Source organism: Mauremys reevesii, linkage group 4 (assembly GCF_016161935.1).
Source record: "Mauremys reevesii isolate NIE-2019 linkage group 4, ASM1616193v1, whole genome shotgun sequence".
Classification (NCBI taxonomy): domain Eukaryota; kingdom Metazoa; phylum Chordata; order Testudines; family Geoemydidae; genus Mauremys; species Mauremys reevesii.
The window spans coordinates 31,193,668-31,220,847 of NC_052626.1; the positions used below are offsets into that span (position 1 = coordinate 31,193,668).

Here is a 27,180-nt window from a genome sequence, read left to right on the forward strand (position 1 = left end):
CTCAGTCACAAATTCCCACATGACCACAAGTAAGAGATAAACCCAGCAGTGCTTCATGACCTACTCAGGCCATGGGAGACATCAGCCACAGACCTGTTTGTCACTTACCTGAACAAGAAATGTCCATGCTACTGCTCCAGGCTAAGGATAGGGCAACACTCCTTGGGCAACACTCTCCTTCTTTGGTGGGACAGGGACGTTCTCTATGCCTTTCCCCTGTTCCCCTACTGTCAAAAGTCCAGCTAAAGATAAAGAGAGAGAGCAAATGTCATACTGATTGCTCCCACATGGCTGAGACAGACTTGGTACCCTTACCTGAAACAACTGGCAACATGCCTGCTGAGAAGATACAGGAAGTGTTAACTGCGCAGTAGAAAATCCACTCCACTACTGCCCTGCAAAAGTGGTCCAGGTTTCAGGTTTGGTGTAATTCCCAACAAATCTCTCTGACATCAGCTACTCTCCCAATGGCCCAAAACTATGTACTGACTCTTTTAAAAAAAAAAAAAAAATCTGGGCTTTCACTCAAAGTTCACCTAGAAGTTATAGTGACATTCCATCAACAAGAAGAGGGATAGTCAGTGCTCTCACATCCAACCACAAAATGATTCTTTGTGGGAATATTAAACTTTTTCTCCAAACCCAGATATCCAGTCCCAACATGGGTCCTAAACCTCATGCTAAGAAGCCCGACTAGACCTCCCTTTGAACCCATGACCACTTGTTCGTTCATATACCTGTCAGTGAAGACAACCTTCCTGGTGGCAATCACCTCAATAAGAGAGATTTAAGGGCTCAGTGATGTTGGCCCAGAGACTCTCCAGATGAGTCTCGAACAGTATTAAACAATGCTGTCAGGTTCTCAATAGAACACTTCCATTCAGTATTCGAACTCACTCCACGAGGTTGGTTTCCTCTTCCGTTACCTTCCTCAACAATGTCCCTATCTGTGAAATCTGTAGAGTGGCAACCTGTGCATAACTTTGCAGCTCCTTATGTGATTACCAGAGACTCCGTTTCCAGTGCCATCTTCAGAGACGCGGTCAGTCTGCCCTAATTCTCTCACTCAGGCACGTGGTGCGCATGCGTAACCCTCAGTGGAATACAGATAGCGGACCACACCTCTCAACCTTAAGTTACAGGTAAGTAACCTCCTTTTCCCCATGTAGGTGCTTACAGACTGTGATCAAGTCACCTAGGGCTTGTCTACACTACAGGACTATTTCGAATCTACTTAAGAATTTGTGTTGGATTCGACGAAAATACGATTGTGTATCCATACTAACACACAAATTCAACTTCTGATCCATTCCACGGGGCAGCTGGGACAGCTTTTTGTTTGGTGGGAAGAAGTCCCACAGCAGTTCCCCCCACGCCGCTTATTTGGATTTCCCCAATGCATGCTGGCCAATGCATGCTGGGGAAAAACCAATCCCGCCTCCCTCCCGCCCTCCCTCTCTTCCTCGGAAATCGCGTTCGGCCTTCTGTTCTTCTGGCTTCTGCTCTGGTGGAGCGGGCCGCACGCAGAGCCCAGCAGCCCGCCGCTGAGATCGCTGCACTTATGGCCGCTGTCAACTCCTCCGCGTTATCGCCCCACCTCTCACACAGTCAGATGCTGAGAAACCGCGAGAGAGGGCTCCGCAGCAGGGTGAGAGAGAGCGTGACCAGGGCTCAGAGCTCAGACGCCGGCGGCAGTGGAGGCAGTGGGGATCATGTGTGGCAGGGGGGTGGGTGGAATGTGTGGTCTGGGCCCGGGAACAGACACAGACAGGCATGGCTGGGACTGCATGGTGCTGCAGGAGTGGGATGACACAGAGTGGCTGCGAAAACTTCTCCTGAACTGTGACACTTCTGTCCTGTGTGACTTGCTGTCCCCTGCCTGGAACTGAGCAGGACTGACTGTGCAGCTGCCAGTGCTGAAGCGCCAGCCTGAAGCGCCAAAAGCCAGCCAGCCAGGCACTTACGCTAGACAGCTACCCCTCAGTAGCGGGCGGCTCCCATCATGGGATTGTCTTCTGTGTCAAGCAAGTCGCTCAGCAAAAAGCTCGAGCAATCGAAATCTCCAACTGCTCTGACTGGTAGTCATCATGTCAGATGATCAGGCGACGGGGGCTATAGATGGATTCCCCCACCATGTCACATCCCCATCATCCCTATCCACTCCAGGCACCAGAGCACCAGCCAGCAGGGTACCAGCGACATCCTGGGTGCTGCAATGGGCTTGCAAGCTGGCAAGCAAGGGTGGGGGCAAGGGGCAAATTCGCAGCGGGGTCAGGCGCGGGCGGGGGGCATGAGGTTCGCAGTCTGCAGGTTCGTTCCTCCAGGCAGGCGGTCTTTCCTTTCGGACTCAGGCCAGAATGTTGGGGATGCAGATGGGGACAGTGATCCTCCTACAGTGCTCCTCGCTCGGCCCCTGGCTCATGAAGCCCTAGGCAGGCGAACCCTGAAGCTGCAAGTTGGAAATGGTGTGGAGCTGGCTGAGCAAGAAGGGGTGGGTGGTGGAGAGTGCTGAATGGTGGTGGAGGCAAGAACGGAGACATGAAGGGACGCTGCTCGCTTGAATATCCCAGTGCTGACTGCTTGCTGTGTGCTCCCGTGCTGCTGTGCTGGAGTGAGAGCCCAAGGCTTGGGTGGTTGGGAGCAAGGCTTTTTGGCCTTTGAGAGGCTGCCAGATCCCAGGCTTGGCTGAGAGAGAGAGAGAAGAAAAGCCGCAGAGCAGAGGAGCAGGGTGAGCTTTGATATGCCACTTGAGGCTTGAGAGCTTAACCTGTGAAGCATTTTTCAGAGAGCCCCCATAGACTAACTTTTCCCAATTTTCCCCACTAGTTTAAAATTTAACAAAAAATTTTTTAAGTTTTACGTTTTGAAAATAATACTAATTAAATGTTTTTCTATTTGTGAAACATCGTTTTTAATTGAAGGGTTAAGGGGAAGGTCATGGTGGGTTGGTGGGTGGTGAAGTGATGGGGTGGTTTGGGGGGAGGGGGTTGGGGGGGCGTTGGGGGGGGGGGGGAGGTGAGGAAGGGGGTTTAGGGTGAGGGGCTGGTGAGGTGTGGGGGGGGGGTGGGGGAGGGGCAGGGGGAGGGAGTGGATGACGGGGTCAGGGGGCAGGGGGGGGACGCTGCAGGGGACCCGGGGCATGTGGCAGCACCACACCCATACATTGAGGGAAAGACCCGGGATGTGTCCACCACACACAGCATCCTCAGCCCCACACACTACACCTGCAATGTGGCCCTGCTGTGCCTCTGTACCCCCTGTGTCTCTGTGTGCCCCATGCAAGTGGTCCTGAAACAATGATCCCCCCCAAACTGCAAACTGGTAACACTGTGCAAAATGGCTGAAACAGAGACTGAAACAAAACTTGACCAACAATGTTAAAGTAATAGCAACTTGGGAAAAGGGATTGGGATGGGACTGGGGGTAGGTGTAGGGACAACAGACTGGTACAGACTGTAGGTGTCTGGTTCATTACTTGTACACTCTGCTGACACTGCAGTCACTTGGCTCAGGGCCTCCTCCTTGGTGACAGGGCACTTGCCCAGACCGGTCACTTCTGCGGGGGGTTCCAGGGGGACAGCAGCTCTTGCCTGCGCTCTCCTGCGCAGAGGGCTGCTTCCATCCCATCTATGCTCCTGCTGCCGGTCTTGCTCCTCCCGCCTGCATTCCTGTGCCTGGCTGCTGATCCGCCTGCTGGTCGTCCTCTCGATGTCTCTGCTCTGCCTCCACTCCACCTGCCCTGTCGCCTCCCTGCCTGGTGCTGCTGCTCCCTCCCTCTCTTCTCTGCCTTGGCGCTGGAGCCCTGGAAGGCCCCGTCTCTGCCAGTCGCCTCCGCGTCTATGTTTTTTCTCATAGTCTGTGCCGCGTGTGATGCGCGAGCCAGCGGGTGTGATGCGAACAGTAGTGTACATGATGCGAAAAAGTAGGTGCATTTCTTGAACAAAACACAGTTTACCATCAACAAGTTACACAGTCAGGAGATCAAGAGAGAGTCGAGAAAAACAAACTAAGAGCAGGCGAGATTGCACTAGTGGGAGGAGATTTAGTGCAGGCTCTCATTGGCGCAGTCATTGCAGCTGCATTTGGCTGGGTAGCAAGCTAGCTTAGCGCTGCTGCACTGGCACTGCGTAAGCTTCAGTACAGAGAGCGCGTCAGATAGTGAGCAAGTGAGCAAGACTGCCTCTGCCTGCTGAAAACGTGTAAGATTTGATAAGATGGCATTGTAAGGCATCTCTCTGCAGTGCAAACTGAGTATAAGCAAAGTCATTTAGGCCTGCATAAAACTCACCTAAAAGTAAACTCACTGTATGCACTCTAAAAGTCTAAGTAAAAGTCTGTTAAGTTATGCAACAAAGTGCACAATAAAAGTTTACTTAAGCACTTCAGATTAACACACTTCTAAAAACACCAATCACACCACAGCACTAACACAACACACAGATAGAATACACAAGGGATGCACAGAGCAGGAACGACACACAGAGAGCGGATGTGAGCACGGACCAGGACAGATGGAGCTGCACAGACTGCCAAGAGCTGCGCAGGTCCCCCTCTCTCTCATGGAGAGGCTGTCTCGCAAGAGTTTGTGGCTTGCTGAAGAGAGCCTGCAGAGACTTATCCCAAGAAATTTCCTCTGAGTTGCTGTTGCTTTGCTGCTTCTTTTCCAGCTGCTCTCTGATTTAAATTTTTGTATAGTTTTTATATTTTTCTATTTTCTTTTTTATTTAAATTTAAATGTTTTTTATTTTTATTTCTTTTTTATATAAATTTCCCTGATTCCGAATAATATTAATTCCCCTGTTGGTAGGGGATCTCTGTGAGGGTGATGAAGCCCTCCCTACTGGGAGGAGAGTTGAGAGGGGGGGGATGTCGCCTCTTAGATCTTCTCAATCGGGGATCCTCCCTGTCCAGATCCTGGCTGGGGGGGGAAAGTGTCCCTGCACACGGTTGAGCCCTCGGAGCCTCATTCATCACTGGTGGGGAACCCCCTTGAATGGCAAGCAGTGCTGCAGAGCACCTGAGAACAGTCCCTGGGGTTCTGCCGGGGGCCACCACTGGACCTGTTGATGTCAGCACTCCTTTCTCCCCGCGTCTGCTGCACCAGTGGCGGGCACTGCCGGGTTGCTCCCCGCTGTATCCTTTGCCTTTCTATTTTTTCTCCTTCGAGCTTTGGAGGCATTCTGTCCTCCCGCTCTTACTCATGGTCACACTTCCCGGTCAGGCTTTCAGGGACTTCTTTCATTCTGGCTGTCTCTTCTTTCTCCCTTGAGTGCTCTCTGCTGGACTCCTCTGCGGGACTGCAGGTGCTCTGCACTCGTCCCTGGACTCCTCTGCTGGTCTCAGATTCAAACCGACCAGACAGAATCATTCCCTGGATTTCGGAACAGGCTGCTTGGATTCATGGCCATGTGTTCTCAGATCCAAGCCGACTCCCAGCGCCAAAAAGCGAGTGAATCAATTCTGGGCTCTCCAGCCGTCCCAGCTGGAAGGCTGAAGCAGAGACCGAGCTCTGACCACTGTGGCGCGAAAAGAGCACGCAGCTGTGGGATAGCTCCGCTCAAATAGCTAGCAAGAGCAGCAAGTTGAGCCCAGCGGCTTCTAACCTGCGGACCGTACTCCACCTGCCCTGTGTGGAGGGGTGAGTCCGAAATTAAAAAAGTTAAAGCCTCAATTTGGTTGAGTTGGCTTCCTATGCCCTAGTAACCTTCTCTTTCTTAAGCTAAATAGATTGAGCTCCTTCAGCCTTTTTTGAGTACATGATTTCTCCTGTCACCCATTCTCAATGTGCACTTTCCACTTCCTGGTCCCTCCCTGGGTTCCACAATGATTCCTGCCATCACCACAAAGTTCTAAAACTTGACCACCTCCATTTCATAGAATCATAGACGATTAGGGTTGAAGAGACCTTCGTACGTCATCCAGTCCAACCCCCTGTTCAAAGCAGGACCAACTACCAACTATCAATAACTAACTTGCCTCCCCATTCCCTTGCCTTGCTCTGCTGTCAGCCTGACTCCATTTACTCAGCTGCTGGCGGCTTGTATGTCATTTCATCCCTGGCTTGAATTCCTAACATGACTTGCCTGCCTCTGTGGTTGCCTTCCAAAAGCTAGGGACAGAGTGAGACTCTTGACTGAAGCCAGTCCTTCCCTGCTCACTACGTAGCTGCAACTATCTCTTCCTCATCTTCCAGCTTGCCATGGAGATCCAAAAACCCTTAGGAAGCAAGTCTCTGCTAGTAATCTGTATGGTTACTTGCCATTTTCCCAAGGATTAAAGTGTGCAGCATGTACCAAACCTTGGTTGCTTCCTTGATCTGTATTTTACTGCACTTGTAAATTAATAAAATGTGAGCTTCCTAATGGAAATGCTGTGTGCCTTGATAAAGCAGAGACTGTGCCGTTTGTCTGATTTTTGTTATTCTTACAGTATTTTGTCCTAGAAAAGGATGTACAGTAAATGTTTGGGCTGAAACCCTGTGAAAAATACCGAATAGTATATGGGACAGGGGGGTTACTAGAATTCTTTCTCTGCAATAACATATGAGTTCGGACTTCATGAGAAGATATTTTTCCCTATGCAACCATTATCATTCATTTTCTGTTTTTATTACTCCTAGGATCTTTGCAGCTTCTTTACTTACAGCAACTAACAAGATTCCTGATGGCTTCTTAACTATACTGTTTCTAAGACTTGTTAGCAGTGATATCTGAAAACATATCTGGTGTCTGTTCAGTGAGCTTTTATGGATGCCCTATAGCTGTAGAGTGTGGATGGAATTTTAATTTTTTAGTGATTTGAAGCTTTGAAATTTTTGTCCTAAATAGAGGCATATAAACATAGAGTGCCTTGGAAAATGGTGATTACTTCTTTTCCTTTCTTAAAAGCTGTATATTTTGTATTTCTATATTACCAGTTCGTACTTGAAACCTACACTGTGGTGTTCTGTATTTAGCAGTCTGAATGCACAATTTCAATTTACTTGAAATCAAAATTATATGTTCATTCTGTCAACTGGTATTTCTTATTATTAATTTGTACCAAAGTTTTAAATTGAAGTATCTTTGGAGTTGTTAGTGAAAACATGTGGGATAGGATTTCAAAATGACAGTGAACAGTTAGAGTAGGCTTTAAAAAAACACTTCCAGTATTGCGACCAGGACATGGTAACACTGCAGATGTGACTGGCTCAAACATACATGTATAAAATGGATTGACCATTTACAACGGTTGGAGTTGCTGGACCTTAACAGCATTATAATTTGCTTCAAAGAGGAGGAAAACAGTAATTTTAGAAAGTTTGGTATTGACTTGTCTGGTAGCGTGAAGCGTCACTTAGAGCTGACATTCATCAGCATATAACCCTGCTGGAAATGTGTGTGTCTGTGGTTAATAAGGTTGCTAGCTCCGTTGTTTTTATGACTGAGGAGGGCAACTCCATTTAAAAATTGTCACTTCTAGGAATGCTTATTTGCACTTTTTCCAGATTGTCTGTGCTCTTTACTCCATCCCACTTCTTGAAAATAAATTTGGTCTTCAGGAATGGTAGAAGCTGAAATACTTGGTTCACCAACAATACAGGTTATTAGGGAAGCAACTGTATTATGGGAAGCCACCAAGCCACTGGAACTGTCTTTCTGCACATTCAGGATGACCGCTCTGATCAAGTCATGTGTAGAAGGTTCCCTTCATGATCATAAAGGATAGCAATGTTTTTTCTCTGAAAAAAGAATTCTGACTAGATTTTCTTGGCATCTTTATTTTATGTCCTATTTGTAATATAACCTCCGTTAGAGAACACAATCAATTTGAAATCTAGTCTTGTTTTAAAAGCAAAGTTTAGAAATTGTGTTAGGTTCTACCCTTAATGCCTTAGTTTTCACCAGACAGTATTTGTGTTTTTACTTATTTTTAACATCCTTTTTCTCTTTTGTTGCTATGTTTAAAAAAAAAATCCCAAACACACAAACTGCAATGGAATCTGACTCTACAGGAGAAGGAGCAAAATGGTCTATACGCAAAATTCTGTCAAATGCACAAAGTAAAAAACCGGAAAAAATTGAGAGAAAAATGTTTTTCCTCTAATTTCTTTGTTGTAGTAACCTGTGGTGTTACTTATGATAAATATAGATACAAATGTTTCAAACAGAAAAGTGATATTTTCATTAACTGTGGGTAGGTCTATACTTACCTGCCGGGTCGACGCGTAGCGTTCGACTTCTCGGAGTTCGATATATTGCGTCTCATCTAGACGCGATAGTTCGCACTCCGAACGCGCTCCCGTCGACTCCGGAACTCCACCACCGCAAACGGCGGTGGCGGAGTCGACGGGGGAGCCGCGGACTTCGATCCCGCGGCGTCTGGACGGGTAAGTAACTCGAACTAAGGTAGTTCGACTTCAGCTACGCTATTTGTGTAGCTGAAGTCATGTACCTTAGTTCGACCCCCCCACCCTAGTGTAGACCAGGCCTAAGTGTCTAATCCTAAAGTGGTGGTGTTACTGGGCCCCCTACTTTCTTTTTTGTGTGCTGCAGTAATGTTTATTTTTAAAAGAAACATTGCTCTCTATTTCTTCTCTCCTTTTAAATATGGGGTCTTATCCTGCCCTGTGCTATGGCGGGAAAGGGATGGCTGGAAAATTCCTGCACAGCAGCGAAGCAGGATACCCTCCTACCTTTTTCTTGAGTGCCTGTAGTTGGACAGGCTGACTCATCTGCCTGGTCCCCAGGGAGGTACAGAATACTGGGTTGTTGAGAGTATGATCAGATTTCTGGATTCTGCAACACTCACTGGAGGGTGTGCAACAGTAAGATTCACTCCACTGTACATTCCCTTTCCTTGAGGTCTAGCCTTCAGCATCATCCTGCCCTGCATCAGTGGGATGGCTCGGGTTCCTGTCATGAAGTTGGCATCGTTCTTCTCATTGTCACTGTAAAGCACATTGAATTTTTAATGTAAAATAAGATCCCCATAGTTAATTGTGAGAAATTGAGTTCTTAGTGCAAATAACTCTTCCATAGGTGTGTCTGGCATGGACCTGGGATTAGACGTAATTAATGAGAATTCTTACTTTTCAATTCATCCACTTCTAAGATTGCACTGAAGGTACATAGTCTGCTTGCACTAAAAGGACTCTGTGCAAAACCAAAAGGTGTTTCTGTTTAACCCAGGGTTGTTAAGAGCAATCACTTTATAACCAATCCAGTGTGGGAGGGACAGAAGACTGGCACGTCCTCCTATGTCAAAATATGAACCAACGACAAGTCAAAAAGAGATCTGAATGTATAGTAGTTAACATGTCTTAATAGACTAACTGTGTTTCGATTTTTTTCAGGGCCCACAGTTTGTCTCCAACAGATCATCTCGCAGCATTTTACCTGGCACTGCAGCTTGCCATATCTAGACAGGTTAGTTCTACTTGTCAAATATATTAAAACTCCACATCGTGATATGAAGATAGAAATTCTGACCTGTGTAAATGGACACAGCAATGGTAAACAGCAAACAAAATAATTCATGTGTTTTCATAGCCTGGTGCAAGCTGTGTTCACCAATGTATAATATACCATTAAGGAGCATCAGCCATTTTTAACAATGGAATATTTTATTATCCTAAGGATCCAATTACTCTTTCTGTGTGCACTCGTTATAAATTCTGATCATCTGTTACATGATTTATATCTGTCCTCGGAGTATTGAATTCTGTACCTAGACATGCTTAATTCCACTTCCTCATTTAATGAATAGATGGTTTCTGCTCTTTCAGGGCCGGCTCCAGCTTTTTTGCCACCCCAAGTGGTGAAGTCAAAAAGAAAAAGATAAAGCCGTGATCGGTGGCACTTCAGCAGCAGCTCTACCGTGCTGCTTCATTATTTGGCAGCAGTTCCTTGGCTCCGAGAGGGACTGAGGGACCTGCTGCTGAATTGCCACCGAAGACCCAGACCCCTTCCCATTGGCCGCCCCAAGCACCTACTTCCTTCGCTGGTGCCTGGAGCCGGCCCTGTGCTCTTTCCCTGCAGGCCCTGCACTGTGGCTAACATCAATACAGGGAGCATTTCCCTCAGAGTCTGTCAGTGTTGCCCTTTAATCCAGTATTCTGCCACAGCATACCCAGCACTAAGGGTCAGAAGTAGGAGACTAGGAATCAAATTCTTGTGCCTCATGGCCATGTAAAAGTACATGTTCTCTGAATACTTGTGGATGGTTTGCTTGTTGTAAACAGTACTACAAATATCTGTTTAAAAAGAAAAGAAAAATCTTATAAATCTGCAGAAAGAGGTGGGAGTTAAGTTGTGTTCTTAAAACACAACCTGAATCATGTCCTTGTACAGCTGTTACATTTAAAGGAGCTAGAATTGTATCTTGCATTGCATTAATTTGTGTAATATATAGCTGCTTTCTATATGTCGTAGGCTTTTTCCTGTGTCAGGTTTATTTTAGGAGCTAGATTGGAACAGAGTAGTTTACATACTCTAGGTGACTACTTTTTATTGCTAATGAACAGCAAAAATGTCACATTGGAGAAGAATGGACTGTCTTATGATATCACAGGTTTCTGTAGCAGGTTATTGTAAGCCTGGCTCTTACACCCCAGAAATGTAGTAGGGAGAGACTAGAATCAGGTGGAAAAGAAACTCCAACAAATAGTGCTGGATAAAATATGGAAAAAAGAAAAGCAAAAAACTGCTTAATGTTGGACATTGGAGGCTTGGATCAGGAAGTTAAAGGACTTAAAGATCCAGATCCACAAATTAGGAAAGGAAAAAATAGATTGGAGAAGAAAAGAAGATACACAAGGTACATGCAGTGCAATCCAATGAGGCGTTTTTGGAGAAAAATAAAAGCTGTGAGGAAATGAGGGAGGAACATAACTAGCTTGTAGAACAAGTAGCAAACTTACAGGATGAGTTGTGGAGATACCAGCATAATGGGAGGCAGGACCCAGAAGCATTTTCCTTAGTTTTCACTGTAGCCATGGGATATATCTGTGCAGCAGGGCCTGTGCAAGTTGCTACTGCTCTCCTGCTTTGGACACTGCTAAAACAAGATACCTGCAGGCTGAGTTGAATAATATATCCAGAGGTTATGGGCATGCCCCTGATCTCCCTGCTCCAATTATAGTTCAGGTAGAAGGGGAAGGGAACAACGGTGGAAAGATTGTTACTGAAAAGAATCATCTTGAAAAAGATGAACCACTTAAATAAGCAGAATTGAGATAAGTTATGGCAGAGATCTTTGGGGCGTTTATGGTTGCAGGTTATAGGTCATACTATTGATGACTCAAATTTAGGGGCACAGTTGGTATGAGTACTATATAATTTAAGATCAACTCAAGCGGAAGCATTGGATGGAAGGTCCACATGAGCTAGCAGATCGCCTCCTTTGGAGGTGGAATTTCTGAGAGTATAATGTGCATAATATACTAGCAAGAGGAGAGCAAGCGCACATTGAAGTGGCATGAATGGTGCTTCCCCAGAATGCAAGAAATTTCTTGCAGTTCAACCCTGATCCCAATCATTTGGACAGTTTCTTAGCCAGAACTGAGTGCTGGTTGGGGTTAAATAAATCAGCAGTGTCAGTAGCTGAAGCTAACTTTTCCAAGTGGAATCTGGCCCCAAGGGCAAGGGATTCTGGGTGAGGGACAAGGAGATCAGGAACATGGAAGACTATGGGTACCCTTTTGGCAGCCTGAAAAAGAGAAGAAGCAACTGGAGGAGGAAGTAAAAATATTGAAAGCTCTGCAGGGATGTCCACCTGCTGAGAAAGCTCATCCAGTGAACTCCCAATAGGGTTTCCAGACTTCTGCACCTCAGCTGTTCTTCATATTTCCCCTTTCACAAGATGGCCCATGGTAAAAACCACTATATCGGAATTGGAAAAGAACATGTTACTAAATAGCCATGGAACAAAAGATTAGGGACAATACTGTACAGGCATTGGAAATACATTGGTGGGCTGTACCAGAGGAGGTGAGCTTGCATCCCCTGGGTTTGAGCCTGATATTAATGGTAGTTCAAATTATTACAATTACTGTTGTCCTGAGAATGTGTTGCTGGGTAATACGCATCAAAAAGCACACAAAAAAAATCCCAAAATGTAATGAAAATACAACAAATGTTTAAAAATATTGAAAAAATATTTTTAAAACCCCAAAGGCAGTGAAATGTCAGTCTGGCTTGACATGAGTAATTAAACATGGGGGAGGCCTCATTTCTTGGAAGACTGGTTTAGGGAAGTAAATAGATGAGCAGGCTGAAAACAGTTGTGTAACTAAATTAGGAAAATGGCTCAGTCAACTGAGACAGAATGTCTGAACTAGCTAAGGTATGGGGAGGGAATGCCTAGGGAACCATTTGCAAAGAACAAGATAACAATGGACAAGATATGCTGAAAATGTAAAGATGAGGTAAAGAGTAGGTTGAACATGGCCAGTGCGTAGACACAGCATGCTGTACGAGAATTGGTTCCTACCAAGTATTTGGTAATCCCAAAATTTGTAATGCAATGTATAGTAAATGCAGTGAGATGTGTAGATGTATATAAAGGGAGAGGGTTTCTGTGTAACTTTGGATCTGTGATGTACCCTGCATCCATACTCTGTGTTTGGGTCTAATCAGCTCAGCGTAGCTTTGCTGCATGCCAAATAAAGATACCTGAGTGAAGTCTCGAGTTGAACTGAGTTCCTGGGAAGCTGAGTGGAAAGAGATCTTGGAGGGAATCCCAACTGTTATGAGTTTGCCAGAATTTCCTTTTTACTTCAGAAGCACATTGCTTTATGAAATGCAATTTTACATTGTACATTCATTTCAACACTTGAAGCATTTGTTTAAACAAAAGCATATATAACTTTGGTGATTATGGGGAGTTATAAAGAAGAAAGATTACTCTGAAATCTAGCTGTGTGCTTATTCAGGTATACTTGAGCTGAAGTTAAAATAAAATATCTTTTGAGCATCATTAAAAAGAGATTTAAAATGTTGTAAATGGGAGAAAAGGAATGAATTAGATGCAATGGTCTGGTATTGACTGCTATGCATAAATTTAAACACATTTTATCTCATTTCAGAGGTTGATTTATTACTTTGGAGCTTTTAATGTTCACTGTAAAATGTCAAGTCTGCTTGTATATTTCTGGTTAGTATTTTATGTGAGCCTATACAGCTTTGCATAATTTCTACAAGTATTACATGTACTTTGAATGTTTATATACATGCAGTGAAATTATAGCAAGTGGTATTTCTAATAATAACTCTTCTCAGCATTTTTTTTACTCAGATACCAGAAGCTTTAGGTTATGTTCGTCAGGCTCTTCAACTTCAAGGAGATGATGCCAACTCTTTGCATCTCCTTGCACTCTTGCTGTCAGCCCAGAAACACTATCATGATGCTTTGAATATAATTGACATGGCCTTGAGTGAATATCCAGAAAACTTCATGTGAGTACTTTCAGTGCATCTATTTCCATATACCCTATTTCACAACTCCTGAATTTTGTTGGCTAGTAGTAGGCTCCCTATCTCATTAATGGTAAGAGAGGTTATTTTTGAAGATTGCAATCTTTTTTATTTTAGTTTTCTTTTTTTCTCCAATGCATTGTAATTGTTTTCAATACTATTGCTGTTTCTTAGCATTTTAGGCTTTTTTAAATGTTGAAAATAGGTTTCAAACAGCTGCCCTGTATTTTTGGTGGTTTTCCATATACTGGTTATTTGTTTTAAAAATTTCCCACTTAGCATGTTTTACAATATTCTCCTGGGTTGTATATTTTTATGTAGCAATCTAAAAAAGCTTATATGATACTTTCACAAAAAAAATGTAGTTTCATAATGTCGTCTTCTAAGGATAAAAATCCACTAATGTGTTTATTGTATAAAGTCGCTGTGCTACTTTGTCTGTGTTTAATGGCCAGTCATCAGGAATCAACAGGTGCATAATTAAACAACTGAAGTGGAAGAAGCACAAATTTGGTGGAAGGTTCTTTATCATATTAAAAACAATTCATTTTTTGTTGTGCATACTCATTGTATTTTGCTTGGGACACACACAGGCACCACAGTTTCCTTTGTTGTTGGATGACATCCCTTAAATATAGTTGGATTTCATAATTCTGTAAAGATGCATTTAAATTCAGTATAAAATTAGTATATATTTCAGTGGAACCCACAATAAGGTCAAAAGTTTCAGCGTGAAATCATAACACTACTGAAGTCAATGGCAAAACTCCCTTTGACTTCAGTAAGACCAGCAATGTTTTATTCTGATAAAGAAGTTTGTGTCAGCTACTCCAGGTTATGATCCACAGCATTTTAAGCATCCTAAACTAAGTTGCTGACAATTCAACATTAATTCAAACGTTTAAAAAATGTATTAGTCTTTATCAGATGCCCATTTAATAGATATGATAGTAATAGAATTTTCAGTTTAAAATATAAACTATTTTTAAACTAATATATAACTTCGTGGCAATAAAAAAAAATCAATATTTTGAACCAGTTGGAGAGAACAGACTTACCTCAATTAGAAATTGTTTCCTAATAACATAAAACTGCTGTCACCAAGATTTCTAACAACTTTTTCATGGCCAAATCACATGGTCTGTATTTCATCCTCATGGATCTTATCACTGCTTTTGACCCTCCTTTTTGAAATCTGACCCCTTGAAGCTTTTGAATTTGTGCCTGCTGCTTCTGAGACTGCCCCATACTTGTTTCTTTGGGTGAGCCCCTTCTCTGTGTAATCTGCTCCTCTCCTGGTTTCAGCTTCCATCTTTATGCTGGTAGCTCTCATATATACTACTCAACTCCTGATCTGTCTGCTTCTGTCTAATCTCACATCTCAGTCTTGCTCTCTGATGACTACTCTGGAATGACTCACTGTCCGCTTAAATTTAACAATGCCAAAGCTGAATTCCTCTTCTTCCCTCCCAACTCCTTCATTCTCATTTGCTGTTGACAATTCTGCTATCCTCCCTGTCATTCCATCACCCCATAAATTAGAGGATCATCTTTGACTCATCCCTCTCTTACCCTGAACATCCAGGCGGTTTCCAAATTTTGCCACTTATCCCTGCATGAGTCATCCTCTTTCAGTTCAGACAACAAAATCTCTTATCCAAACCCTCATTCTCTCCCATCTTGATTACTGACCTCCCTTATATCCAGGTCACCTCCCACTCCATGTTAAATCCATACAAAGCACAGTTGGTAAGATCACCTTCATCGCTCCGACCAGGTACCACATCAACCTCACCTCTCCCTGAATCTCTCCAGTTGCTCCCACTGTTGAACTGCATCACTTCAAGTCTTTGTGCACTTGACTTCAAAGGCCCTTCACAGCAATATGCCACCCTACTTGTGCAATATTATCACCTACTGCGTCATCTCTTGCCTCCTCTGTTTCACAATTTCTGCATCATCTATCCATTTCTCAGATTCGTACACAAACATCTGTGCCTCCTCCAATTCTTTTCTCAAGAACCAAAAATTTTGAAAGATATTAAACATCATACTTCAGGTCTTGAGACAGTCTTTAACTACTGAGTGAGGCGGTTGTTTGCATCTTCCTCTGAAGTATCTTGCTATTGTCAGAGATAGGGTACTGGACTAGGTGGAGTAGGGTATGATCCAGTATCAGAGGGATAGCCGTGTTAGTCTGGATCTGTAAAAGCAGCAAAGAGTCCTGTGGCACCTTATAGACTAACAGACGTATTGGAGCATGAGCTTTCGTGGGTGAATACCCACTTCGTCGGATGCATGTGATCCAGTATGGCAATTCCTTTATTCCTATATGTACATTTCAGTATACGTCTGTGGGTTTTTCAAATTGAGAAAAGAAAAAGATAAACAATTGTTTACATTGAATCTTGAGCCTAAACCTAGCTCCACACTAATTCCAACACACTAAAAAATAAGGGGCAATCTTTTATTCTTAATTTAGGACAAGATTGTGGTTTTAAGTCACTGGCCAGATTATGCGGTACAGGTCCCTTGGTGGAAAACCTAGTTGGACAGATCTTAGTGGGCTAGAATTCCTGAAGAGTCTTTGGGAGAGGGGAGAAAGGAAGTCAGTGCAGACATCAGAGTGGGAAATCTGCCAGCCTCTGAAAAAAGAATGAATGTGAAATTACTCTCCTGTGCTGGTACAGCTGTACCCCTCTTAGTTCCCTTTTTGGGTGGATAATCTGCTTGGTAGCATACCCCATCAGGTCATGGCTGGCCCCTGCAGAGAGTTCAAGGGATGGTGAAGATTCCTTATTCTCTGTCTTCTCTCTTGGGCAGCCACAGTGTGGCCCATAATTTAAACCTGGTATTGAATTCTCCATATCATTATATTATTTTCTACAGGGATTTATAAGCCTCAGTTATATGATCAGGTTTTATTACTATATCTTTGACTTGTAAAACATCATGTACAAATACACCTCTACCTCGATATAATGCTGTCCTTGGGAGCCAAAAAATCTTACCACGTTGTAGGTGAAACCGTGTTATATTGAACTTGTTTTGATCCACTGGAATGCGCAGCCCCGCCGCCCCGGAGCACTGCTTTACAGCATTATATCCAAATTTGTGTTATATCGTGTGGCGTTACATCGAGGTAGCAGTGTATTTGATAGTTTTTTTTATTCTACAAAAGTGCTTTGGATGTAAGCTGACTCTATTTTCCCTCTCTGCAACTGCTGACAGATGACGCAACCCCATTCCCTCTCCCCCACCACCTGTGAGAAGAGATCCCTATAACACACCTCAAAAGTTGCTAATTTTCAGTATGCTCAAACATTCCTTGATTCATTCTATTTTCTTTAGTATTTAATTGGGTTTTTTGTACATTTCAATTGTTTTCTATTTTTCCTCTGGGGACACAGGCCAGGATATCCCGAATCTTAGTAAATTAAATAGTATGGGGCTTCTGAGTCTCCTCGTTGCTGCATATCAGAGACTCCCCTATCAAAGTATAATTTAAAACTTTTTTGCATGTGTGATAAATGAAGTGTGTGGGAGGGGGCAAAGGGGAGGTAGCTCCTTTTGATGGACACCCAGCCAGCCAGTTAGCTGTAAAATCCCTCTTGGTAGTTGTTCTCTGCATGCTTTACCTGTAAAGGGTTAAAAGTCCCCCAGGTAAAGAAAAGGAAGTGGGAACCTGACCAAAAGAGCCAATGGGAAGGTAGAACTTTTAAAAATTGGGAAAGAAACTTTCCCTTTGTCTATTGTTCTCTCTGGGTTGCAGGGACATGGGCAGCAATGCTGTAAGCAGCTTTAAGCCAGGTATGATTATAGATTATCAATTCATACCTCAAACCTACTTATCTGAAGCCTCAGATATGTAAGTAAAATTAGGGAATGTCTAAAAAGACGCGATTAGTTTTATTTCTGTTTATTTTTTAAGGCTTGTGGACTCCTCTGTACTAACCCCAGATGCTTTGTTTGCTTGTCACCTTTAAACTAACCCCCAAGAAAGCTATCTTGGGTGCTTAATTTTTGGAATTGCTCTTTTAAAATCTAGCAAAAGCCTAATTTCCAGATGTATTTTCTTCCTTTTTGTTTTTAATAAAATTTACTTTTTTTAAGAACACGATTGGATTTTTGGTGTCCTATGAGGTTTGTGAGTGTTGTTTAATTAGCTGGTAGCTTTAGTTTTTTTCACGGCTCTTCCCCAGATTGCGGGGGGCGGGGGGGGGGAGAGAGAGAGAGTGTGTGTGTGTAAGGGCTTGAGGGTACCCCACAGGGAGGAATTCCCAAGTGCTCCTTCCTGGGTTCAAGGGGGTTTTGGCATTTGGGTGGTGGCAACGTTTACCAAGCCACGGTCACAGAAAAGCTGTAACCTTGGGAGTTTAATACAAGACTAGAGTAGCAAGTATTAATTTTTAAAATCCTTGCGAGCCCCCACCTTCTGTACTCAAAGTGACAGAGTGGGGATTCAGCCTTGACAGCATGGATATAGAAGTTGCTTTACAGCTTGTTGAAGATAATCCTCTCTTTGTGGAAAAACTAAATTTAAAAAACAAATACATAGTGTATGTGAATTATGCCATTTATTATTTAATTTACATTGTGCATAACTGAATACCACTACATGCTACACTGTGTGCCTTCCTGCCATTCTTTCGGGGCTTTTGTTTTGTTTTTGTTTTTGTTTTTTTCCAGTCAAGTGGCTTTAATTTCAAGTTTGCATGTGATACCTTCATAAAACACAAGGGAAAGCTGTAAACTGGTAATAGAAGCTGTGCTGATAAAACAGTTCTTCCTGGTCCTCCTCTCTTCTTGCTGAGATGCATTTTGCCTAACTGCTGATTGATGGGTGAATGCTAACTGCTGGTGTTCAACATTTTAATCCTTTAAAATTTGGTACCTTTCCAAGATTGATTCTTGCGCTGGCACCACTCATGTCAGAAGTATGCTATTGGTATATCCCCCAAATTTGCATCTTGGTCTTACAGGGTTTATTGCTCTAATAGGCAGCCAAGAAAAACTGCTGAACAAACAAACAAACTGCTGAACAGCCATTCATATACACTTTTTGCAGTGTGACCCCTTTGTTAAGAAATAGAGAGTTTACTCCAGGCCCGAGAACCATCCTAAGCAAAAGAAGTTATGGGAGAGAGTGAATACCACATTCTAGTGTTGCCTGCAAGTCATAGCATCTTCTCCACATGAAGAGTTGACATCTCATTCTTTGCAACATAGGGAGGAAAAAATAAGATGAAGTAGTAATAAATCCACCAGATGGAGGAAGTACATGCTGCTTAGATCATTTTTCCAGGACAAATTTAAAAGCTGTATGCTTGGCATACCAACATTGCTGCAAGGTATTTTGCTGAAGACAACCATATTCTGTGGTGAAGAAATGTAACACCTTTCACATCTAGAATTACCTAAAATTTTGAATCTATTACCACACCACTGCGTAATCTAAAGAAAAAGCTTCTACTCCACCCTTTTTCTTCACAAGTATCAGAATCCAAACTGAGGCCTGATGATCAGCTTCAGCTGATCCTAATTTTTCTGGTGGATGGATGGTCTGCATTCTTTATTAATTCATCACACAAGTTTTTGCCCCATCAGGCACTGGGATCTCAACTTACACAAAAGGACATAACCTCATCCCATCCCAGCACTCTTAGACTTTGTCTACACTGGCAAGTGAAAGAGAACATTTTTGTCATTTAGAGGTGTTTAAAAAAAACACCCTCCCGAAAGACAAAAGCTTTGTCGACAACAAGCGCTGGTGTGAACAGCGCTTTGTCGGCTGGAGCGCGCTCTTGCCAACAATGCTAACGCCGCTCGTTGGAGGTGGAAGTTTTTTGTCTATAGGAGCTCTCTCCTACCGACAAACAGCTGCTACACTGCATGCCTTTTAGCAGCACGGCTGTAGCGGCACAGCCATGTTGCTGAAAGTTGCATAGTATAGGCATAGCCTTAGATTGCTTACTCTTCAAACTCAATCAGCCTACAAACGCAAAGATACAGACTAGAAAATTTCCTCTTGTTGTTATTTCTGCAAAGTTCAACTGTAGGACTTGTCTGCCAAACTATGGCCACAGAGAGATATTGAGTAGTAGTTGCCTGTTTGGTGTAGAGTAAATATAGGTTTGTTTAACAGGTACCCATTTTATATGTTTGGGTGCATGTTCAAGAAAATTACCTGTGGTGACTTTTATGTTGTGTCAAGAGTTTCAAAATGAAATGAATTACCTTAAGCACATTTTAAACACACCTGTATTCCCTTTTTCTGCCCCACTCCCATGTGCATTTACTGTAAAGCTGTTTCTATGATTGATACTGCTTTTTTGTGAGACTTACATTGATGATGTAAGACTCATGAAAATACTGAGGGGAAAGAACATAGAAAACTACTTGTGCAAGTCTTTGTCAAGGCTGCTGCTGTGTTCCCCAGGCAAGTTTCCAATGGCTGTCCTGGCAGGCCATGCACATACAGGATCCCACAGTAAATAATTTTTTTGACATTGCAAAAAACTTTTCAGCCTAATTTGAGTTCTTCTTGTGACTAAAATATCAAAGTAAATTTGCCGCAGTACTAGTGTTGGTGAGGAGAGAGAGAACTAGACGTATTAAGTGCTAGAATGTTGATGATGAGTGTGGTATCATGACTAAGTAGACAAGACGTTTGTCCCCCTCTTCAAAGAGGATAGAGTAAATAAGTTATGAAAATGTTGCCTTGATATTTGATTGCAAATAACTTTTTTATCCTTCAATTGCCTGTGTTCCACCCGTTTGCTTAGGACAGAGATTTTTGTAAATTTTCATTATGAACTTTGTATTGTTTTGTTCTTACAAGGAACTGTTTCCCCTCTGCCTATCAGTTGATAAGAATTCTAGTTAATACTGTGAAAAAGAGTAGATTTTGTTCAAATCACGTTCACTATGTTGTGCAAAACATGTATCTGTATAATACAGTTATATATGAAATCACTGTATTTTAGTCACAAAGAGAGAGAGATTAGTGACAGTCCTTTACTTAAAAACTCAATTTTTACAATTCCCAAACTTCCTGTCTTTTATTGTTGTCTCATGAGGTACGTGTTTCTATATGGTCTCTGCTATTTATAGTATAAAATCTTCAAATACCTTTTTATTTATTCTACCTCATGCTTAGCCATCAAATTATCACTTAGTAGGATGGATTCATGTTTCATAATTAAATATTTATGTAGTCGCTTTTTCACCTTAGTATTTTTTTAACTTATGGTATTATGTTACCAAATCAATAGGTCTAGTATGTTACCTGAGATCATCCTGATTTAATGAAAAGCCACTTAAAACAATAAGTAATAAACAATAACTGCTAATATGCTGCAAATTAGTGATGACTCCAAGAGATGACAGCTGACAGGCTTTTTAAAGTAGCAGGCATAAGGAACAGCAGAAGGGATATTTGAGGAATGCAAGAATCTTATTTTAATGTTAAGCTGTAAGCTCAAAAAAGGAAAGACATATGGTAACAGGTCTGAAAGCAACTGAAGACTAAGCTCACTGTTTAAACATTTACATTTGTTGAAGTGTGGTAGAAAACTTTTTTGTTACAAGAATATTTCATAAAATTTTAAGCAAATGTATTATCTTAATTGAAAACTCTAAAATTCTTCCTAGCCCATGGGGAATTTTTTCGGAGCTACACTGTTTCAGGAGTCAGCAGTGGAATATGGAGCCCTTTATTTTTCCCCAGGTCAATAATGGCTGCAAGTCATATTCATTTGATAACTGTCCATTATCCTAAGTGAAATGAGTTGTTGTTCGAGTTCTTGTTCATGTCAATTCCATTCAGGTGCATGTGCGCGCTCACATTAGCCGGAAGATTTTTCCCCGAGCAGCATCCCTGGGGTTGGCCTGAGCACCCCCTGGAGTCGTGCCTTAATGGCACTCAATAAAGGGCCCTGCCAATCCGCCACCCCCTCAGTTACGTCTTACCGCCAGTGACAGTAGCTGGATCTTCCCCTTGCTCTTGCTTCAGCATGTAGCTTAGCAGTACTTTTGGTTTTTGCTATAGATAGATAGTTCTAGTTGGTTAGTATAGCATAGTTAGTTCACTTACAAGTTTCACTTACGGGGGGGTTCCTTCCCCCCCCTTATTTGTCACTGGGGCAGGCCGTGATCCCCAGGCTTCAAGATTGGGGGAGGGATAGCTCAGTGGTTTGAGCATTGGCCTGCTAAACGCAGGGTTGTGAGTTCAATCCTTGAGGGGACCATTTAGGGAACTGGGGTAAAAATCTGTCTGGGGATTGGTCCTGCTTTGAGCAGGGGGTTGGACTAGATGACCTCCTGAGGTCCCTTCCAACCCTGATATTCTGTGATTCTATGATTTGCGAGGATTGCGCAAAACACATGCCTAAAAGTGACTCCCACACCTCCTGTTTATAGTGTCTGGGGGAGGGTCACCAAAAAGACTGCTGCAAGATCTGTCAGGAATTCTGACCGAGAACATTTAAAGAGAGGGAGCAGCACCTTAAAATCCTCCTCATGGAGACAGCTCTCCGATCTCAGTCAGACCCAGGCGCCGGGGTTGCCGCTCCCAGTTTCTTTTTCAGTGCTCCGGTGCCATCTTTGAAACATCCAGTGTCCAAAAAAGACTGCCAAGGAGGCTCGGCACGACCATGGAGCCTCTTGGGCACTCCAGCCCTCACGGCCACGAGTGGTCCCTTCACCCGGACGTCGTGAATTCAGTCTTCCAGAGGTGGAGATTTCCCCAGATAGACCTCTTAGCTACGCAACACAACAGGAAGTGCCAGCAGTTCTGCTCCTTCTAAAATCACAGCCCAGCTCCAGCGCGGATGCGTTCCTCCTCCCATGGGGAGGTTGTCTCCTATACGCCTTTAAGCCCATACTGCTCATTCCCAAGGTACTCCTCAAGATCCAGAGGGAACAAGCTCAGGTCATCTTGATAGCTCCAGCCTGACCCCACCAGCACTGGTACACATCTCTCCTAGACATGTCTGTGGAAGCTCCAGTCACCCTGCCGCTCTTCCCAGACTTTCTGATACAAGATCACAGTTGTCTCCAACATCCGAACCTCAGGTTGCTGCACCTCATGGGGTGGAAGCTCCGCGGTTGAACCTGGCGAAGCTTTCCTATTCAGACCAGGTTAGACAAGTCCTCCTTGGCAGCAGGAAACCCTCTATGAGAGCTACCTACCTTGCCAAGTGGAAGAGATTTTCAATCTGGTCGGCACAGCACTATTCGTTCCCGATGCTAGCCTCAGTACCGCTTATTCTGGACTATCTCCTCCATTGAAGCATTGGCCTGCTTTCAGTGTCATCAGTAAGGGTTCACTTGGACACCATCTTAGCCTTCCACCAGGGTGCGGAGGGCCACTCTTATGGTCAGCCAATTTCTAAAAGATCTCGACAGGCTACACCCTAATGTCCGGCAGCCTGTCCCGGCTTGGGACCTCAACCTTGTCCTTTGTAGACTCATGGGACCGCCCTTTGAACCCTTGGCATTGTGCTCCCTGTTCTACCTCTCTTACAAGGTCATGTTCCTGGTAGCGATAACCTCGGCCACGAGGGTGTCTGAACTTAAGGCCCTAACATCAAAGTCCCCTTACACCATGTTCTATAAGGACAAGGTTCAGCTCAGTCCTCATCCTACTTTCCTACCGAAGGTTGTGTCGCAGTTTCACATCAACCAGGACATCTTTCTCCTGGAATTCTTCCCTAAGCCACATTCCAGCGGCAGGGAGCAGAGACTTCATTCACTGAATGTCCATAGGGCACTAGTCTTTTACATCAAGAGAACAAAGCCATTCAGAAAATCAGTCCAGTTATTTGTGGCAGTGGTGGACAGAATGGAAGGTCTGCCTGTGTCGTTGCAATGCATTTCGTCATGGATCATATCCTGCATTCATGAGTACTACAGCCTGGTGGGGATTCCTGCACCTCCAATCACTGCACACTCCACTATGGTGCAGGCTTCATCAACAGCGTTCCTGGCTCAGGTTCCCACTCAGGAAATCTGCAGAGCAGCGATGTGGTCCTACATTCATACTTTCACCACACACTATGCAGTTATCCAGCAGGCCAGAGACGATGCGGCCTTCAGATGAACAGTGCTCCAATCTCCCTGGAGTTCTGGGGTGGCAGGGGCAACATGGAGCTCCCACTGCGAGCCAGGGGACCCGCCAGTTCCCAGCAGCTGCTGCGGGTGGCAGGGGTCCACAACTCCAAGCCACGGATGGCCAGAGACCCTGGAGCTCCGAGCCGCAGTGGGCCTCGAGGTCCCCATTTTTCATGGATATTTTTAGTAAAAGTCACAGGACAGGTCGTGGACTTCCACATGACCTGTCTGTGACTTTTACTAAAAATATCCATGACAAAATCTTAGCCTGACTCATACATCTTGGAGGGAATATAAATATAAATGTAGATTATCCACCTAGATCAGTTGTTCACAACTCCCTTGGATGTATAAATAGGGGTGTAGTGAGTAGAAAGGTGATTTTTACCTCTGTATATGGTATTCATGGGATGGATCCTGGAATACTGCTTGCCATTCTGGTGGCCACTTTTAAAAAGGGTGTTAAAAATTTAGAGTGTGCAGAAAAGAGCCCCCCAAAATTATTCAAGGGCTAGAGAAAATGTCTTAGCCCTGGTCTACACTGGGGGGTGGATCAGTCTAAGTTACGCAACTTCAGCTACCTGAATAACATAGCTGAAGTCGACATATTTAGATCAATTTACCATGGCGTCTTCACCGTGGCGAGTCAACTGCTGCGGCTCTCCTGTCGACTCTCCCTATGCTTCTCGCAGCGCTGGAGTACAGGAGTCGATGGGACAGCGCTTGGAGGTAGATTTATTGCGTCTAGACTAGACGCGATAAATCAATCGCCGCTGGATTGATTGCTGCCCACCAATCCAGCGAGTAGTGTAGACATACCCTTACAGTGAGAATCTTAAAGAATCTCTATTATTTTATCAAAAAGAAGAGAGAGAGGTGATTGATTAGTGTATAACTACTTTTATAGGTAGAAAATGCCAGGTATTAAAGGGCTTTTTTTTTAATCTACTGGAGAAAGGCAAAACGAGACCCAGTGACTAGAAGTTGTAGCCACATAAATTCAAATTAGAAATTAGGCACAAATGTTAATAGTGAGGTTGATTTAACCATTTGAACAAACTACCAAGGGAGGTGGTGGATCCTCCATCTCTTGATGTCTTCATATCAAGACTGGATGCCTTTCAGAAAATGATATTTTAGTCAAATGTGAGTTATTTGGCTCAAAATGGGGAACTGATTTAAATGTAATGGCCTGTGATACACAGGAGATGAGACTCGATGATCTAATGGTTTCTTCTGGTCTTAAACTCTATCCAATACTTAGTTTGGCAGGTGTCATTTTAACATTCGAAGTGGCATGTTCACAGCTTCATGTTAGTCAACTCTGATACTTTAGTATATTAGACTGGTGTTCATCAAAAACAAAAGATGATAGATACACCAACATTAAATTATACTGAGATGAAATATATTTAATTTAGTGTACATGTCACCTGATTTTTAAATTATTTAAGTTGCATCAATACTATCAAGCAAGTTTTGGCTTTAGGCTGCTCTAATTTACGACAACTGGCTATGTTCCCTAAGTGATCATGCACCAGCTGTGAATTGGCAGAGTCAAGCTTTGATCTCCCTGCACTAACATGGTGCTGTCTGCCCTTGGCAAGACCCCCTAAGCTGGGATGGGGAAGTCAGTATAAGAGTTTTGTCCGCTGCTTTTATGACATAAGAGAGTATTCCTGCTGGGAAAATTTTCAACAGCAAAGCTGCAACCAGAGTCTGGCCCTTTGCTCCTTCCAGGCAGGGCAAAGGGGACAGAACTAGAGCAGTTGTTGCTCCATCTAACATATTTAGAAAAGAAGGTATTTTTTTTTCTAACTCCTGTTTAATGGTGGTGGTGAAAAGAATTATTAAATATGGTTACTGTCCATTGTAAGAGATGAATAGGCTTGGAAACTGAACTCCTCCTTACAGGTGGACACATCAGAACAATAGTCTGACCTGGCATAATACAGGCCAAAAAAACTCACTCAGCAATCTCTGCATCAAGCCCATCACTTCTCGTTGTGCTATTGCATAACTTTAAGGAAGCTATCCAGTTTTGATTTAAAGTGATGCAAAATCTACCACATCTCTAGGTAAATTGTTCTGAATGATAAATTACTGTTACTTTGAAAAACATGAACTTATTTTTAATCTGAATTTGTCTAGCTTCAGCTTCTGACCATTGGATCTTGTTATGCCTTTCTGCTAGAATAAAGACAGTATCAGAAATCTTCTCTATGTAGTACGTAGACTAGGGGTCCCCAACGTGGTGCCCGCGGGCGCCATGGCGTCTAAGTGTGCCCGCGTACTGGCTGGCAGATGAGCATCCGCCGAAATGCCGTCGACAAGCTGCGTCATCCAGAGGCGTCGGCGCCGATTTTCGGTGGTATTTCGGCAGCGACGCCTCTGGATGACGCTGTTTGTCGGCAGCATTTCGGCAGCGACGCCTATTGACGTTGCCCCTTGGCGGAATTTCAGCGGATGCTCGTCCGCCGCCACGGTCCTCTGTGGCTTGTCGTTTGGTGGGTGCCAAAAGGTTGGGGACCACTGACGTAGACCATGATCAAGTCACCTCTTAACCTTCACTTTTATAAACTAAACGTATTGAGCTTCTTTAGCCTCACTCTAAAGCTTGTATTCCAGACTTTGAATCATTCTTATAGCTCTTTCCTGAATACCTCCAATTTTTCAACATCCCGTTCATAAATGTGAACACCAAGACCGGACATGTAATGATTTCACTAATGCCATAGACAGAGGTAATACCAACTCTTAAACCCATGTTTGATGCTCACCAGCTTATATATCTGAGCTAGACTTTTGTTTGCTTAGCTAGATGTAGCATTGCACTTGGGAGCTCATGTTAATTGTTATCTGCCATGATCCCAAGTCCTTTTCAGTGTTACTGCCTTCCAGGGTATAATCCCTCATCTTGTAAGTGAGACCTACATTCTTTTTTTCTTGGGTAGGACCTTGCATTTGGTTGTATTAAAATGAACATTCTTCAAATGCACCCACCTCACGAAGTGATCTAGGTTCCAGTGTAACTCACTTGTTCCCAATATTATTTACCAGTTCACCAATTTTGATGTTAGCTGGAGATTTTACTGGTAATGATTTTATATTTTCTTCCAGAACATTGAAAATATACAATAGCACTGAGCAAAGAATAGATCCCTGTGGGACCTTACTCAGAACACCTGTAATGGATGGCAATTCTCCATTACAATTACTTTTTGAGGTCTATCAATCATTTTTACCTCACTTAATGTGGGCTACATCGATTTTTTGTTTAATGTTAATTTTAATCTAATTAAGAGATATGACTTACAGAAGTTTTAAGTATATTATGTCAAGAGTATTACACTTTATCAGCCAATCCTGGAATCTCATACAAAAATTATATCATGTTTGTCTGACAGGGCATATTTTCCATGAAAGATATTGATTGGTATTAATTATGCTACCATCCTTTAATTCTTTACGGATTCCGTCTCATATTAACCTTTTCATGATTTTGCCTCCGATCACTGTCAGGCTAACAAGCCTATAGCTTCCCAGGTCATCCCATTTACCCCTCTCAAATATTAGCACAACATTAGTTTTTAACAAGTTATCTGGTGTTTTC

At 43.3% G+C, this 27,180-nt stretch overlaps 1 protein-coding gene across 6 annotated transcripts in view; it reads left to right on the forward strand.

Annotated features, from left to right (window-relative positions):
• The window catches only part of TTC7B (tetratricopeptide repeat domain 7B), a 310,511-nt gene that overhangs the window by 179,439 nt on the left and 103,892 nt on the right, over positions 1 to 27,180 (forward strand). For all 6 annotated transcript variants that reach the window (XM_039537948.1, XM_039537945.1, XM_039537947.1 and 3 more), the window contains 2 exons: positions 9,335 to 9,407; positions 13,276 to 13,436. In XM_039537948.1, the coding sequence (XP_039393882.1) occupies positions 9,335 to 9,407; positions 13,276 to 13,436 (234 nt within the window). The remainder of the gene's footprint in view (positions 1 to 9,334; positions 9,408 to 13,275; positions 13,437 to 27,180) is intronic.